Source organism: Ailuropoda melanoleuca, chromosome 4 (genome assembly GCF_002007445.2).
Source record: "Ailuropoda melanoleuca isolate Jingjing chromosome 4, ASM200744v2, whole genome shotgun sequence".
NCBI lineage: Eukaryota > Metazoa > Chordata > Mammalia > Carnivora > Ursidae > Ailuropoda > Ailuropoda melanoleuca.
Genome location: NC_048221.1, coordinates 57,655,470 through 57,672,076, shown reverse-complemented (window position 1 = coordinate 57,672,076; position 16,607 = coordinate 57,655,470). Strand labels below are relative to the sequence as shown.

At 47.1% G+C, this 16,607-nt stretch overlaps 1 protein-coding gene across 8 annotated transcripts in view; it reads left to right on the top strand.

The window, feature by feature from the left end:
• The window catches only part of SLC41A3 (solute carrier family 41 member 3), a 66,186-nt gene extending 49,907 nt beyond the window's left edge, over positions 1–16,279 (top strand). For 2 of the 8 annotated variants that reach the window (XM_034658895.1, XM_034658892.1), the window contains exons 6-8: positions 2,398–2,542; positions 3,708–4,283; positions 4,670–6,024. In XM_034658895.1, coding sequence (XP_034514786.1) covers positions 2,398–2,542; positions 3,708–4,283; positions 4,670–4,724 — 776 coding nt within the window. In that variant the 3' untranslated portion in view covers positions 4,725–6,024. Of the gene's footprint in view, positions 1–2,397; positions 2,543–3,707; positions 6,031–10,736; positions 10,886–12,100; positions 13,353–15,712 lie in introns of those variants that run through there. The other 6 variants (XM_034658896.1, XM_019793372.2, XM_034658894.1 and 3 more) reach the window with 6 other exon arrangements.
• Positions 16,280–16,607: the final 328 nt, after the last annotated feature.

Below are 16,607 nucleotides of genomic sequence, written 5' to 3'. Positions count from 1 at the left end.
AGTTCACACCGGACACGTACAAACCACCCGGAGGCAGTTCACACCGGACACATACAAACCACCCGGAGGCAGTTCACACCGGCCACATACAAACCACCCGGAGGGGACTCCCAAGGAGGAATGTCACAGCCATGGGCAGCAGCAGCAGCATATGCCGTCTCTACAGGTGTGAGGCAGGAGAAGCCCAGGGCTCCTCAGCAGGTGGCCCGGTGCCCTGGTCCGCAGCCGAGGGAGGCATTCACACATCTTGTATGACAGGCCCTCATGCCAGAGGCCCTGCCTCCACCACGGCTTTCCCCCGGTCTGCCCTGAGACCACCGAGGTTTGCTCCTGCCCTGGGCAAGTGGACAGGCAGCATCCCCCTTGCCAGATGGTTCTCACCTGCCGGGTTTCCACAGCTAACCACTCCCCTCTGAGCATCACAGTTGTTACTTTCCACCTAAGCTGGCCACATGCAATTGTTTGGCTCTAGTAAGTGTGGATTCTGAGCATGGTCACAACCCTGAGTGCTGGGGGGTAGGTGGCATCAGTGAGTGGAGCAGATGGTGAAGAGGACAGTGGGGAGCAGTGGGGTATGTAGTGACACTCAGTTGGAGGAAATGCTCCGACAAAGGCACAGCTGCAGAGAAGCTTCGGCTTAGCATTGCCCTGTGGGAGCATGGACCCAGCACCTGAGAGATCACCTAGCATCTCCATGCTGGCATCTGAAGCACACTGACAGAGTACCTGCCACTCAGAGTGTTCAGGCGCTGGGAACCTTTCCTGTTCAGCTCTGGGCCTGGCTCCTTGCCACCCTGGGATATGCTTGCCACCAATATTTAATGGTTAGCAGATTCTCACAGTTCCTGTAAGTGGCAATACAGACCTAATAATAAGATGACCGAATTTTCTTTTTAAACCAAACTGAATTCAAAACAAGATTTCTGTACGGGTTGGTTAATCAAGTTTTATTTGGAAAACAAATACGAGTCACAGGTGTCCCTGGACCCTTCCTCTCTGCCCTGCTGTACCCCTACTAAAATAGTGCGTGTTCCTCACATGACTTACTAGCCATTGAATAGTGTTGGGCTCTCCATCTCTTGAATTAGACTGTGAATATACCTTGGGTGGGCCTGGCATGTGTCAGATAAATCTTCACTGATGAAGAGTGAGCTGTTGTCCGTGTTACCTGTTGGCGTATTTGGGAAGACAAGCCATATGCAGACAATGTATTCATCATGGTGGTGGGAAAATATGAGGTGGAACCTCTGCAGGGCTTCCGAGTCATTCTAGAAAAACTGGACTGCAGAAATGTCCTGCAAGTAGTGCTCCTGTAGGCTGCTGCCTCCCAGAGCCTTTGAGACTTGCTTAGAACTTGCTGGGCCTGTCTCTCATCTCCTGGGATGGTGAAGAGGCCGGCCACTTCTGCCGTGAAGCAGTTTGTCCATAGCCCACCTTGGGCACCTGTGGCCCGCCCTTTCTTGTAGTCGCCAAAGGAGAGGAATGGACCATAACTGCTTAGTGCAGAGAAGGACAAGAGGGAGATACTTCTACTGATGCTGTCCTGAGAAAGGGTGAGTGGGGTGCAGACTCCGTGGAGGGCCACGCACCACCCTGAGCCTGAGCCTGAGCCTGAGCCTGCCCCTTGGAGGTGGGGCTGGGTGAGAGGACAGTTCTAGAGAAAGCTGGTGTCTTCTTCTGTGTGCATTTGGAAGGTGAGACACAGAGTACAAGCCGGAAGAGAGTGAGTGGGAATTGGACTGGTGTGTTTTGGGCCCTGGCCTGGCCCCAGGTACAGTCAGGTGTCCCAGACCCAGGTCTGTTTTCGTGGCTCGTGCCAGGGGCGTGAGTAGCTGCAAAGCTGGCCGTGTTCTGCGTCCTGAGACCCGTGGAGGCCGAGGAGGTGACCTTGGGCTGGCCTCAGCCAGCAGCAAGGTTGACGTCATTACTTAAGTGTGGCTTTAGCCCTGGTTTCTGAGTGCTGGCTCGAGTCCTGGTGGGCCACCTCTTGGCACTGTAGTCTCTCATATGCTTATCTGAGGAGTAGTTGAGAACATGAAATGAGTTTGTGCTTGGGAAGTGCTGAGCATGGTGCTGGCCATGGTCACAATCCTATAAATGCCACCATTAATAATAATAATTAGGTTGGAATGGGAGGAGATGTCAGGAAAACAGCAAGAAACAAAAGCGAAGGGGACTGTGACAGGAATTGAGGATGAAGAGGAGCTTTTCCAGTTGCTTCCTAAGACGGTACAAATTCGTTAGGTTGGTCCACCCTAAGCTGCTGGGGACAGAGGTGTCCCCTCAGACCTCCAGTGCCCTTAGTTCTCAGCCCACCTCTCATCTTTGCAACCCAGGCTATGGCCCAGCAGGCCATGCTCATGTGCCCCGGCACACATCCCCTCTCTCTCCCCACAGACAGTCGATATCTGACGTTGCTCGTGTGTGTTGGCTTCACGGCCCTGATCCCTGTGTGGGTCCTCATTGCTAAGCAGAGCCCACCCATCGTGAAGGTCCTGAAGTTCGGATGGCTCCCAATCACCCTAGCGATGGTCATTAGCAGGTGAGCATGAGGAGGGCTGCCGCCAACTTCTCCCTTCACAGGCCACCCCCGGCCTCTGTGGATACGGACAGTGGCCTGAGAGCCGCAGAGCCTCTGGAGTGAGGGCAGCACTCATGGTTGGTGTGGGCTCCTCCACTAAGTCCTGGTGCTACTTGAGTCATATCTCTTCATTCTTCGTCTCTTTCCCTCTCACCAGGAACCGTAGGCCTGACTTATTCTGAGAGGCAGCCCTATTTACAATTGCAGGAGCACCAGAGAGCCAGGAAGAGCCGAACCTGGGAACATCAGATGAGCACACTAGTGCCTCAGCTCCCTGCCCCCTCGTGGAGCTGCGGGACACCAGGTCTCCCTGTCCTGTGCTGCCGGAGCTCTCACTGGCCAGGCCCCCGGCTTAGGCTGCAGGGAGCCCCTTACCTGGCCCCAAGGCAACGGCTCTGTGAACACCATTTCGATAGCATGGCTGCTGGTGGGACCTGGGGGGCTGAGGGATTAGTGGTCCTGGGCCCCTCAGCTCATCTCAGGTCATCCACCCTTGAAACCCAACCCTCCAGAGCCCTTTCTGTTAGTAGACTTGGGTGGGGGCCACCCCAGTCTTTTCTGAGGTGCTTTCCTAACTTTGAATCTTAGGGAGAAGCGGTTATGGTCTAGGTGTGTTTGCTTCCAGAAAGCTCCTGGGCTCCGTATACAAACCGATCTAATGTTTCCAGGGCTGTAGGGGCAGGGCAGCCTTTGCTAAACTACAGGGTCTGGTGGGAGTGAGGTCTTGTTGTGGCATCTCTGAGAACAAGCAGCATGGGATGATACTCATGCAGGTTCCATTTTCTGCTCAGGAAAATAGCATTTCAGTGACAGTTCAGGAATGGTCATGTGGCAGAGCCCAGCCAGCTAAGTGGTCTTGGAGGGGAGTTTGTCGTTTGTTTTTAATGGGCTGACATTATCTGATGGCTCTTCTGGAACAGCTGAGGCTCGGAGTAGATGTGGAGAAGCAAGCGTGCATAGCGCACAGGACACTGGGGAGACCAGCTTGACGAGACAGGTGTTTTGTGTAGGGGTCAGGGAAGTGTTTGCTGAGCTGGGAAGGCAGGCTGAGGAAACATTTTATATAGACGTGTACCAGGTCACCTACAAGGGTAAACTCACCATTTTCCCTCTGCTCTCTCCCCAGTCTCGGAGGGCTCATCTTGAACAAAACTATTTCTAAACATGAGTACCAAGGCATGGCTATATTTACTCCCATCATATGTGGTAGGTATCGGCAGCGCTGTCACCTGGGGCCCCTGGAATGTGCTGGCCCCCAGGGCCGGGGCGGTGGGATCTGGACAGCAGCGACTTCGGAGATCTGGCCCTGGGCCCTGAGAGCCATGGCCGTGCTTCTGCTGGGCAGCAGCTGCTGGTCTGGTTTGTCGCAGGTGGAAGGAGACTCTTGGGAAGGAAGCCCTGCCCACTGCTCCACCAGCTCCCACCCTTTTCCTCATAGTCACCGTGGAGACTTGAGCCTTCCCACAGAGCTAAATCCTGCCCGTCAAAGGCACACAGGTCTAAGCCAGGATTCGCTGGCGCCTACAGACGGGAATGTGGCCTTCAGAACTGGGGTGTGGGCTTCTCATGGTTTTGTTTTGTTTTTAAACTTAGATTCATTGATGACATTTAAAACTCAGACATTTGCACATAAAAATCTGGATTTCTGTCTTCTCCTTAAAAAGCAAGGCTGTGACAGTATTGAATTTACATTCTGGGTGAGGTGAGAATCAGCTGCCACTTACATAGGACTCATGCTGTTCCGTTTGCCTGAATCCCCTCCGTTCCCCCTTGTCTTTCACGTGACCCTTCACTGATTCACCTTTTAGGCTTAGACCCCATGGGCATTTGTGGTGAGGACCCCTCTTTTAACCAAAGCTTGGTTCATGTCCAGCTTCTGATAAGGATCTGTAAATGGGTCCAACCAGTCAGGAGAGGAACCAAACGTGGTAACTTCTGCACACTTCGCTTGGTCCCAGGCCCTGGTGTTCTGGGGCTGTAGAAACAGGCTTCAGAGGCCCTTGGGCACCCCCTCCGCCTACTTCCATGGGAACCTAGGTGATTGTTCCTTGCATGTCAGTGGCCAACCAGCAGGTCTGCTCCCTCCAGAGGCTGGCCCCTCACACAAAGGGCTGATCACCTAGAGTCAGGTCCCGATGTTTAACACTTGGAGTGATTTCCTTGGATGCCACCAACTCAGACCCTCTGGGGCCACGAAAGCAGTTTGAATGAGTCCAGCAGGTGTGACGGTAAGTGGGTGGTAAAGAGTGACGGGGGACAGTCACTCTGCAGAGCATGTTCCTGGTGTGGAGGGGGTGGGGCCTGCTCAGCTCCGGCTGTTGCTCCCTGGCAAGACTAGAGGTCTGGAGTTGCCTCAGCTGACTTTGTAGGACAAGCCAGCAATTAATTTTAGTTACTTTTTTACAGTTTTTTCCTTTTTTGAAAATCATGTGTATAACACCAGTGCTAAGCAACTATTGAAGCATTGAACACTACATTAAAAACTAATGGTGGCTAATTGAACATCAATCAATCAATCAATCAAAATAGATCTGCCACTGTCCTCTGGGCAGGGTATCCAGGGTATCCAGGGTAGTTGGTTTCTCCCTCTGGAGATCACTGGGGGCACATCTGACCCAGTGAGGGTTAATCCCCAGGGGGCTGAGGAAATAGAATGGGGGCAGCCCGGCCACCCTCTAAAAGAGATGGCCATGGGTAGGCCCTTGTTCTCTGCCAGCCCCAGATCCTGGCCCTGCAGAGGGAGCTCGATATGGCCTTTGTCACCTGGGCCCTGAGGTCCTGGCAGGGCTGGGCACTGTCCCACTCTCTGTGGAAGCTGGAGCCTCAGCAGTAAGCCCCAGGCCTGTTGCATATGATAGCTCCTCTTCCCTCACTGCTGTCCCCCACTTTCTCTTCTGTCTCCTTCCCACCTTGCGGGAAAAGAGCCCTTTCATTTTCTCAGATGTTCAATCTGTAATCTGATTCCTGTCACATCCAATGACCTTGAGTGGCTTATTAAGATATCCTCCCATAGACCTGTCACTGTCTTCCCTCCCTCCCTCCCTATTCCCCACCCCCTCCCTCTACCCAACAAATATGTATTAAAGACCTACTTTGCCAGTCACACTTCCTTCAGCCTAAGAGATAGCTGTCAAGATGATAACTCACTCACAAGGTCCTGTTTACCCTTGCTTGGGGCCAGACAAGATCTGTGGTAAAGTGGGAAGGAAAGAAGAGAGATCCAGCACTGAATCAGTTAAGGAAGGCTTCCTGGAGGACATAAGAGATAGAACTAGCATAAGAAAGGGGAAACCACTTTCTTTTTCTCCTCCCAGGTGTTGGTGGCAATCTGGTTGCCATTCAGACCAGCCGGATCTCCACCTACCTGCACAAGTGGAGCACGCCTGGTGTTCTCCCCCTCTGGATGAAACAGTTCTGGCCTAACCCATGCTCTACTTTCTGCACCTCAGGTGGGTGTCTTCCAGAGGCCATGTGGCCATTTCTTTTTTTTTCTTTTAATAATAATTTTTTATTATGTTATATTAGTCACCATACAGTACATCCCTGGTTTTTGATGTAATGTTCCATGATTCATCATTTGCATATAACACCCAGTGCACCATGCAATATGTGCCGTCTTAATACCCATCACCAGTCTGTCCCATTCCCCTACCTCCCTCCCCTCTGAAGGCCTCAGTTTGTTTCTCAGAGTCCATAGTCTCTCATGGTTCATTCCTCCTTCTGTTTACCCCCCTTCATTCTTCCCTTCCTTCTTCTACCGATCTTCCTACTATTTCTTATGTTCCATAAATGAGTGAAATCATATGATAATTGTCTTTCTCTTCTTGACTTATTTCACTTAGCATAATCTCCTCCAGTCCCGTCCATGTTGCTGCAAATGTTGGGTAATCGTTCTTTCTGATAGCTGAGTAATAGCCCATTGTATATATGGACCACATCTTCTTAATCCAGTCATCTGTTGAAGGACATCTCGGCTCCTTCCACAATTTAGCTATTATGGACAATGCTGCTATGAACATTGGGGTGCACTTGGCATGTGGCCATTTCTTTACACAAGTAAAAAGACCAGGCTGACCTCAGCCCAGACCATCTTCAAGGACTCAGGTCCTCCTCCCAGAGACCTGACTCCCCACCCCTGCCTCTTAAGTTGATTCATCCATTCATTCAGATATTTATTGAAGGTCTGCCAGGTACTAGGTGTCGGGTTTCAGTGATGAGTCAGAGAAAGCTGATTCTTGCCCACATGGATTTACACGATCCAGAAGAGAAGATAAACACACCAAAAAAGGAGCATTTAACTACAAATTGTGGCATATTTTAAAATAAAAAAGCACAGGGTGCAGTGGAAGGAATTTCAGGAGATATTGAGATTTGGGTTTGGAAAGTTCCTCTCTGAGGATGATGGGGGGAGCAATAAGGGGGGGTTCGGGGGAGGAGGCATGCTGGAGCAAGAGGAGTGTTTGAGGCAGAGGGAACAGCCTGAGCAAAGGGTCAGAAGCAGGAAGGAGCTTGGTAATTCTGAAGAACTGAAAGGCCAGGGAGGCCTGCGCATAATGAGCAAGGGAGAGGGTGAAGGAAGCTGAGACCAGGGAGGGAGGGGTTGATCATTTATAGGGCCTTGAAGCTTGAGGAAGGAGACTGGATTCTATTCTGAGAACCACTGGAAACCATTGGAGGTCTTTTTTCTTTTTGTTACTTTTATTTATTTATTTATTTTTATTTTATAACCTCTTTTTTTGTAATTTTTTATTTTTATTTATTTATTTTTTTGATGTAACGTTCGATGATTCATTAGTTGCATACAACACCCAGTGCACCATGCAATACGTGCCCTCCTTACTACCCATCACCGGTCTATCCCATTTCCCCAGCCCCCTCCCCTCTGAAGCCCTCAGTTTGTTTCTTAGAGTCTTTTTGTTACTTTTAAAACTTGGATCTTTTCTCCCACTGCATTTTCCTTTAATAATTTCCTTTCTGTTTCAAGAACTATCTTTAGCCATTCTTTTAGGGTAGGTTTGCTGGCACATTCCTGAAGGATATTTTTGCCAGATATAAAATTAAGGGTGGATGGTTCTTTTCAGCACTTGAAAAATGTGCCACTTCCTTCTGAATTCCCCAGTTTCTGAAGAGAAATTACTGTCATTTGAATTATTTTTATTGTATACATAAGGTGACATTTGTCTTCTGTTTGTTTCAAGACCTTTTCTTTACTTTTTAGTCCTTGACTTTTGCTGTACATTGGTTGGGGTTTTTAGGGTTTTCCATGTTTGGGGTTTACTCAGCTCCATGAATACATGGATTTATCTTTTGCCAAATTTGGGAAATTTTAAGCCATGATTTCTTCGAATACACCTTCAGCCCTCCTGTCTTCTTCCTTTCCTTCTGGTATTCTGATGACATGAATGGTGGCTCTTTTGTTACAGTCCCACAAGCCCTGGAGGCTCTGTTCAGTTTTTCCCCTAGCCTATTTTACTCTCTCTTATTCAGAATGGCTAATTTCCATAGTTTTTTCTTCAAGTTCACAGATTCTTTCCTCTGCCCTCTCCACTCTGCTATTTTGGCTGTTGTATTTTTTCAGTTCTAAAATTTCTGCATGGGTCGTCTTTGTATCTTCTCTTTCTTTTCTGAGACTATTTTTTTTACCAAAACTTTCTGTTTTTATCATTTGTTTCAAGTATATTTGTAATTGCTCATTGAAGAACTTCTATAGTGGGTTCATTAAAATTGTTTTCAGATACTTATACCATCTGTGTCATCTCATTCTTAGTGTCTGTTGGTTGTCTTATCAAGTTGAAATTTTTTTTCTTTTATAAAAAGTGATTTCAGATTGAATCCCAGGGATTCGGGGAATATGTTATGAAACTCTGGAACTCTGGATTTCATTTAAGTCTTTTTTAGCTACCTTTTCTGACACTGCACTACTGAAAGAAAGGGAATGCATTGCTTCCTTACTGCCAGGCGAGGGTAGAAACCTAGTTTTCCCCCCACCCCCACTATCCCCACCATCTCCATTCATATACTGGGGGAAGAGGAGCACTTCATTGTTGGTGGGCTGGGGAGGAGTGCACATTCCTGTGACACCACCCTGGCCGAGAGGGAGAGGGATGCTTTGTTATTGCTGCCCACGTGGACTTCACAGACAAGGTTGGGTGGCGGGCTCATTACCACCAGGCAGAGTACCACTTACTCTTCACTCAGCCTTCTCTATCCTACCTCAACCACAAGGGGTGAGTGCCACATTCTACCTAGATTTGGTCAGAAGTCCAAGCTCCCACTTGGCCTTTGTGATGGAAGTGAGTCTATAGTTTTTCCTGCGATGTTTGGCTGGAATAGAGAAGTTGTTGTCTAAAAGTTCTGTGTTTTGCTAGGCTGTCCCTCTTTTGGACCTTTGGCTAGAGCAGGCTTTTGTTGAGTTTTGGGGTTTTGGGGTTTTTTTTGTTTTTTGTTTTTTGGTCTGTGCCCATTGACATTTCTGGGTTGCTGACTTCTCTAGCGTCTGGTTTGGGATATATGAGGCAAAACTCCCCCAAAACACCAAAACAACAACTCAGGGAACTCACTTCTGTGTTGTTTGTTGGGTCCCCAGGTACCTGGCCAGCCCACCTTTTCTCTCCACCTTTTCAAATCTTCTTATGTTTGTTTTGTATATGATGTCCAGGGTTTTTAGTTGTATTAAGTGAGAGGAATAGAAAGAAATACGTCTAGCCATCTTGTCTTGAAGTGGAAATTTCCATTATATTTTCTGATTTGTCGTTTATATATAGAAAATCTATTTCTATTTCTCTATTATTTCTGTACCTGTCTTAGTTTAGGCTGCTATAATGAAAGTATAGAATGGGTGTCTCATAAACATAAAAACTTATTTTTTATAGTTGTGGTTTGTGGAAGTTCCAGGTCAAGGCACTAGCAAATTTTGTCTAGTGATGACCTGCTTCCTAGTTCGTAGACAGCTGTCTTCTCACTGTGTCCTCACATGGTGGAAGGGGTGAAGAAGCTTTCTGAGATGTCTTTTATAAGGTCATAAGCACTAATGGCATTCATGAGTGCTGTACCCTTATGACCAAATACATCACATTGCGGGTTAGACTTACAACATACGGATCTGGGTGGTGGGGGGACCCAGATGCCATAGCAGCATCTAAATATTTTACCAAATTCTTATTTATGTAGTGTTTCTGTGGATTTTCTTGAGTTTTAGTGCCAGCTACCAATAGCAATTATTTCTTTTGCTTCTACTTTTTTTTTTCAAAGAATCTTTTCGTACCTTGTCTAATGTTTCATCATGAATAGATTTTGGAGCTCTTGAGTGTTCTCACCCTCTCTCTACGTATTATTCTATGGTAATGTTTTTAGCTTCTAAGCTGTATGATTGTTCCTCCTCTTTCTTGTTATTTTGATGAAGTATATTAACTCAGAGGCAAATGGAGACTTTTTATTGAAACTCTATTTCTTTTTGAGAAGTCAGTTGCATTCACATGTTACAGTTTTTAAAAGTGTGTGTATTTGGGGAAGGGAAGTCACACTTCTTGCAGAGTCTCAAATTCTTAGAGTACTAAAGCCAAAAGAGAATATGCTGAATGGGTCCCATAGGCTTAGCATGAGGAAGGGGCTGCTTTAGGGCCCCCATGAGTATGCCATTCCTTCTCTGGATTACTAATTCCACATGCTGAGCCTTCGTTCCTCCACATTCCAGAGCTCTCGTCTACCTTAAGCCCCTTGCATATTCTCTTTCCTCTGCCCAGAGTCCTCTCCTTCTGATTCACATTTCAACCTAGATGTCACCTTCTCTCAAGGGCTTCTAGTCTCCAGTATTCATCCCACTAATATACACTTTGTTCTCTACCACATTATCCTGATTTATTTTCATCCTAGTGCTGGTCAGTTTGAAATGACTTTTTTGTTTGTTTGTTTTTTCTGCTAGTCGATTCTGGTTTTGTTGGTTTTTTTTTTCTCTTCCCTGAAATGTCAGTTCCATGAGGGAAGGGACAGGAGTATATCCGCATATGTGAGAACATGCCTGCCACACGTTGGTGCTCAGTAAACACTCGTGTAGTAGGTAAATGAATGTGGGTGCCTCACTGGAGACTGTCACATGCCAAGGTGGCCTCTGCAGCTCCAGCAGGTCACACAGTCTCCTTGGTTTTGTTTTTCCCAGAAATTAATTCCGTATCAGCCCGAGTCCTACTCTCTCTGGTGGTTCCGGGCCATCTGATTTTCTTGTACATCATCTACTTGGTGGAAGGCCATCTGGTCCCAAACAGTAAGATCTTTGTGGCGCTCTATCTGCTAGCAAGCCTGATCCAGGTAAGAATGACTATGGCAGTATCAAAGCAGCGTTCAGTGGTTAGTCCGCCGGTAAGATTCGTCTCTCTGTCCTGGGAACGATGCTGGGAGGTAAAGTTCAGGGGGAGGTTCCTGGACATGGCAGGGTACAGCCGCATCTTCCCAGAGTCAACTTGTTCAAGCCCAAGGGCATGACCCAGACAGAGAGGCCATTCCACACTCTGTATTGCACACTTCACACTGCACATTCCACGTAACGCATGCTCCACTGCACACTTCATAGGGTACAATCCCCACAAGGCACAATCCATACTAGGTATGGCTCACTGCACACTCCTCGGCAGAGGATCAGAGGATAACCTGAAGTTGCAGCAAGTTGGCATGAAGCAAGTTGATGAGTGGGTCCAGTGGGCCATGCACACCACCCATCACAGACAGGGTGGACAGAGACCAGGCCCCTGCTGGAGTGTTGCTAAAAAGCGTGCATGGACTTAGTCAGAGCTGGGTGGTGATAAGGACATGATGAAAGAGATTAAGCTGGTGTCTGCCTCAGGCTAGTACTCAGCAGACTCTCTGCCCAGACTAGCTGCCTGATGCCCCTCCTGGGCCCAGGTTGTCCAGAGATAACTGTGGGCACTGATGGGCAATTCTCAGAGGGCAGGGCTAGAACTAGGGACTGACATGCTCAAATCTTCTTGAGTTAGGGGATTTGCCATCACAGCATGTCCCTGACCCTGAAGGATGGGCTGGAGCACTCTGAGAAACTGTCTTGAGCAGGAGCAGGGAGTCAGCCTGGGACAGGGAACCAAGGAGCCCTGAAGTGACGCAAGGACTGTGCTCACTACCAGCACTTTCAGGAAAGGCTCACTGTCCAAAGCTGCCCTTACAAGGGCCTCCAGCAAACCCAGATTGAGTCCCAATAAGGTCTATGTCTTAAATTTCCAAGGACAGTGAGAGGAGCTGGTGTAGCAGACATGGTCTGTCTCATGTCTCAGTTTGCCACAAGCAGGGCCTCACCACAGGGAGGGAGGCTAGGCAAGTATGAATAAGGGTGGACTTCTGCCTCTGCATGAGCTCAGAGCTGGGCATTGACCCCAAGAAAAGCTGGAGGAAGGGGACTTCTTGGAGTGGACATGTCCACCTTGGTATCTGCCTTTGAAATTTGCTTGTGTTTCTTAGTGACACTTGGCTTTCTGCCTTAGTTGTCATTTTTGTGTCTGCTTCCTCTTATGCCAGGTGACGATTCTGCTGTACCTGGCAGAAGTGATGGTTCGGCTGACATGGCACCAGGCCCTGGATCCAGACAACCACTGTATCCCCTATCTCACAGGGTTGGGGGACCTCCTAGGGACTGGCCTTCTAACACTCTGCTTTCTTATGAACTGGTTATTGAGGAATGAAGCAGGGCTGGATGGCTTCTCAGAACCAGCATCTGGACCTCCCTAATGAGCCCAGGCAACCCCAGTTGCTTGGTAGAATTTTCCTTCACACCAGCAGGGTACAGAATATAGTTTCTCCCTGGCTGCGTCCTCAGGAAGGATGGTTGGCACCCAGCCTCTGCAGTGGCCCTTTGTCAGTCTGCTAAGGACACTAACACACATCTTAACTCTGGGGTTGGAACCTGAGCCTATGAGCGTGTGGGAGGCCTGAAATCAGAAGCATTGTTTGTGTGTGTGTGACTACATATTCCTGGATATAAGTGAGAACCCATGTGCTTGGTGAGTGCAAATGAGTGCACGTGTTGTGTGTGGAGAGCAGGGGACTCTGGCCTGAAGACACTGAAGGAAGAGACATGTCCAGTGCACTTGGGACATATGCTGGCACTGTTCTGTGCCCATGCAGCCTGGATTAGGGAGGAGCAGGAATGAGATGCCTCTGTGCCCAAGCCCCAGGACTGAGCTGTAGCTTAAGCACAGTCTTCACCAGGTCCGAGCTTCGTGGGGTGTTCTGCCAGTGTGCCTGCAAATGTGCAGCCCTTCCCAGGACAGCCCTTCCTTGCACACCCTTCTGCTCCCAGTATTTAATCCTGTTGATTTTTTTCTCTTTTTCTTTTTTTATGTTTAAGCAAAACTCCTGTTTAGATCTTGATGATCAGAGAGGTATAAAATAAAACATAGGTTATATTATACTTGGCCTTTGTGTCCTTAAAGATGTTTAATGCCACCATGAGACTTGAGGTCTATAAGTAACAAAAACCTCTGGTGTTTCCCCACTGTCTGTTTCTCAAACTGTGGTCTCCAGCATGGAAGCATCAACATCATGGGGAAACTTGTTAGAAATGCAAGTCATTAACCCTCCCTCCTCTAGGCCTGCCAAATCAGCCTGTCTTGGGGCTCAGCAATGTAGGTTTAATAAGTCCTCCATGTTGTTCTGATACACTCTCACATTTGAGAACCACTGCTCCAGAATGCCCTCACTTTTTAAAATATATTTTTACTTCCTATTTCTTTTTTTCTTTTTTTAAATTTATTTTATTTTTTTATTTAGAGAGAGGGAGAGAGAGCACATGACTGGGGGGAGGGGCAGAGGGAGAGAGAATCTCAGGCAGACTCCACGCTGAGCATGGAGCCCAACACGGGGCTCAATCCCATGAACCCAAGACCATGACTGGAGCCGAAATCAAGCGTCAGATGCTCAACCCACTGAACCACGCCTTCTAGTTCTTGTTTCTTATTAACTCATCATAGCAACTTTAGGCATGGTTTGGACTGAGGGTTATTATCTTCATCTGGTAAAACAGGTATTTACTAATTCATTTAGCACATATGGATATGCACCATCTTGTATCAGTGCCCCAGAAGGACACAGGTGGCATCCTAACTTGTGTAATTGGGCATGGCTTGAAGAAGGGGCAGTTTACAGATACATGGGGAACAATGGTGAAGCACCCTATGGCTGGGCACAGTTCGGGAGCTGTTACCACCAGAAACTCCCTGAACTGGGGAGTAAATAGGAGTAGGATTATCTGAGGTTGGGTGGAGGAGCATCTCTATTAAAAGATCAGCTACCATCAGCTGTGGCCTGGCAGAGAGAGATCCATGGGAATAAATACTCCAACCTTATTCTCTGCCTACCCTTTCAACTGCTAGTATCTCCCATTAGCCAAACCCAACCAGAAGTTAAATGACCGGAGGTGTCATTTATAGATGGTTCCATAAATATATAGAGGTCTCAGCCTCCTGGGGCTCAGAGCCAGCTGAGGGTGCAGAGTGGTCCTCGAGGGGCAAGTGGAGAATATCCAGCACACCTAGTACCAAGTCCTAGGCTAGGTACTTGGGATGCACTAATGGGCAAAGCATTCATCATCCCTCTTTCAAGGGTCTATAGGGGAGATGGTCAGTAATCAACATCATGGGTTTGTGACAGTATGAATGGACCTAGAGGGTATTATGCAAAGTGAAATAAGCAGACAGAGAAAGATAAATACCATGTGGTTTCACTCATATGTGAAATCTTAAAAAACAAAACAAAACAAAAACAAATGAATAAACAAAAAGGAGAATCAGACCTATAAATACACTGATGGTTACCAGAAGGAAGTGAAATGTGGAGATGGGCAAAATGGGTAAAGTGGAGTGGGAGGTACAGGCTTCCAATTATGGAATGAGTCACAGAGATAAAAGGCACGGCATAGAGACTATAGTCAATGATATTATGACAGTGTTGTATAGGGGCAAATAGCAGCTATATTGGTGAGCAGAACATAATGGGTAGAGATGTTGAATCACTGTGTTGCATGCCTGAAACTAAGACTGTGTCAACTATACTCAAATAAAAAATTGTTTAAATAAATAACACTGTACCAACAAGTGTTAAAATTCTAGCTCTGGTAAGTCCTGCAAGAGAAGCATATGGTGCTGTAGAAGTATATAATGAGGACTAAGCTTATTGAGCACGTACTGCCGTGTTCCGAGCATTTTACATGTGTGAACTCAGTATAATAGCCTCACAACAACCTGGTATTTTAGGTATGATAGATCATCCCCATTTATAGATGAGGAGACTGAGCCATTTTGAGGTCTCTTCACTTTCCCAAGGTCCTTTGGTGAGTGGTGGTAATCTGGCTGAGACCCAAGCTATGCAAATTTGACCAACACAGGAGCTCAGGAAAGATTTTTCACCAGGAAGTGCCACGTAAGCTGAGATCCAAGAATAAGTAGGAGTTAATCAGCAAAGAGTGAAGAGGTTTGGGTGGAAGGTAGAGCATTCAGGAAAATGGATCTTATCATAGGTAAAGGGAGAGCAGAATAGAGGGGCCACTACTGAAGCTTGAGTTCCTGAAACATTTAGTGACCAGGGGAGTATGATCCTGCAATGCAGAGGCAAAGAGATATGAAAGAGGTAAGGAGAAAAAAAACAAAACGAAAAACAGGAGAGCATCATGTTTGGAGACCAGAGAAGGGTATTATAGAAAGAGAAAGTGGTCATTAGTGTCTAATTTTATTCAGATCCAAGAAATTCAAGGACTTAAAAATGCCTGTTGGATTTAGAGACAAGATGGTCCTTGGTGCAAACTGTTGTGGAAGACTTAGGGGGATAAGGGGCAAATTGGTATAGGGATGGAGAGTGAGCAAGACTTTAATGGAAGTATTAGGTATTTCAGAAAGTTTGATTCTCAAAGTAGAGACATGGGTGCTATGGGATTGGGCCAGATCCAAACCTAGAAAGTCCATCTGCCTGCCAGACCAGAGATCTTTCCACTTCTATGAGGGTTCATTTTGACCAGGCCATTAAGTTTCATTCAGTGGCCTCATCACCAAAGGTTTTGAGACAGGGAAACCAAAGGGACCCAATGAAAGAAAACACTGTTTTTTCCTTTGCTGATTTTCCTACTTCTATTCTTGCTAGGACTTGCTCCCCCACCTTACACATGCCTTAATGAATGTCCACCTTATAAACGTCAAGGAGTTAATTTCTTCGGAGTCTTCCAGCACAATAGATAACATATAAGGAGTGGCCAGATGAGGTCGCCATGAACGTTTCTCAGGACTACTGACTCCAAACACCTTGACACCAAGACCCCTGGCTCCAGGGCATAAATGACTTACAGAGGACACCTGAGCGCTCATCCTTGTTTGACTAGTTCCTGGATATCTGAGAGAACACGTACACAAAACCACCGTCGTCAATAAAAACTCCAGACCCTAAGCAAAGAGAGACTTATGCTCCTTCTCCTTTCTGAGTCTCCCAGACATTTTTTCTGTATGTGCTCTATGTCTTCAATAAACTCTGCTCTTACTTCCTCTCAGCACATTTGATTTCCTTCCTGCATGAAGCCAAGAACCCTCTTGCCTGGTCCTTTGGGATCCCTTCTGGGTCCTTGAACCTGGTATGCCTATATCAGTTTCATTAGAAAAGTTTCCTTGATTTTCTTTATTTTTATTTTTTATTATATTATGTGAGTCACCATACAGTACATCCTTAGTTTTTGATGTAGTGTTCCATGATTCATTGTTTGCATATAACACCCAGTGCTCCATGCAATATGTGCCCTCCTTAATACCCATCACCGGCCTATCCCATTCCCCCACCCCCCCCTCCCCTCTGAAGCCCTCAGTTTTTTTCCCAGAGCCCATAGTCTCTCGTGGTTCATTCCCCCTTCTGTTTACTGCCCCCCCTTCATTCTTCCCATCCTTCTACCGATCTTCCTGCTATTTCTTATGTTCCATAAATGAGTGAAACCATATGATAATTGTCTTTCTCTGCTTGACTTATTTCACTTAGCATTATCTCCTCCAGTGCC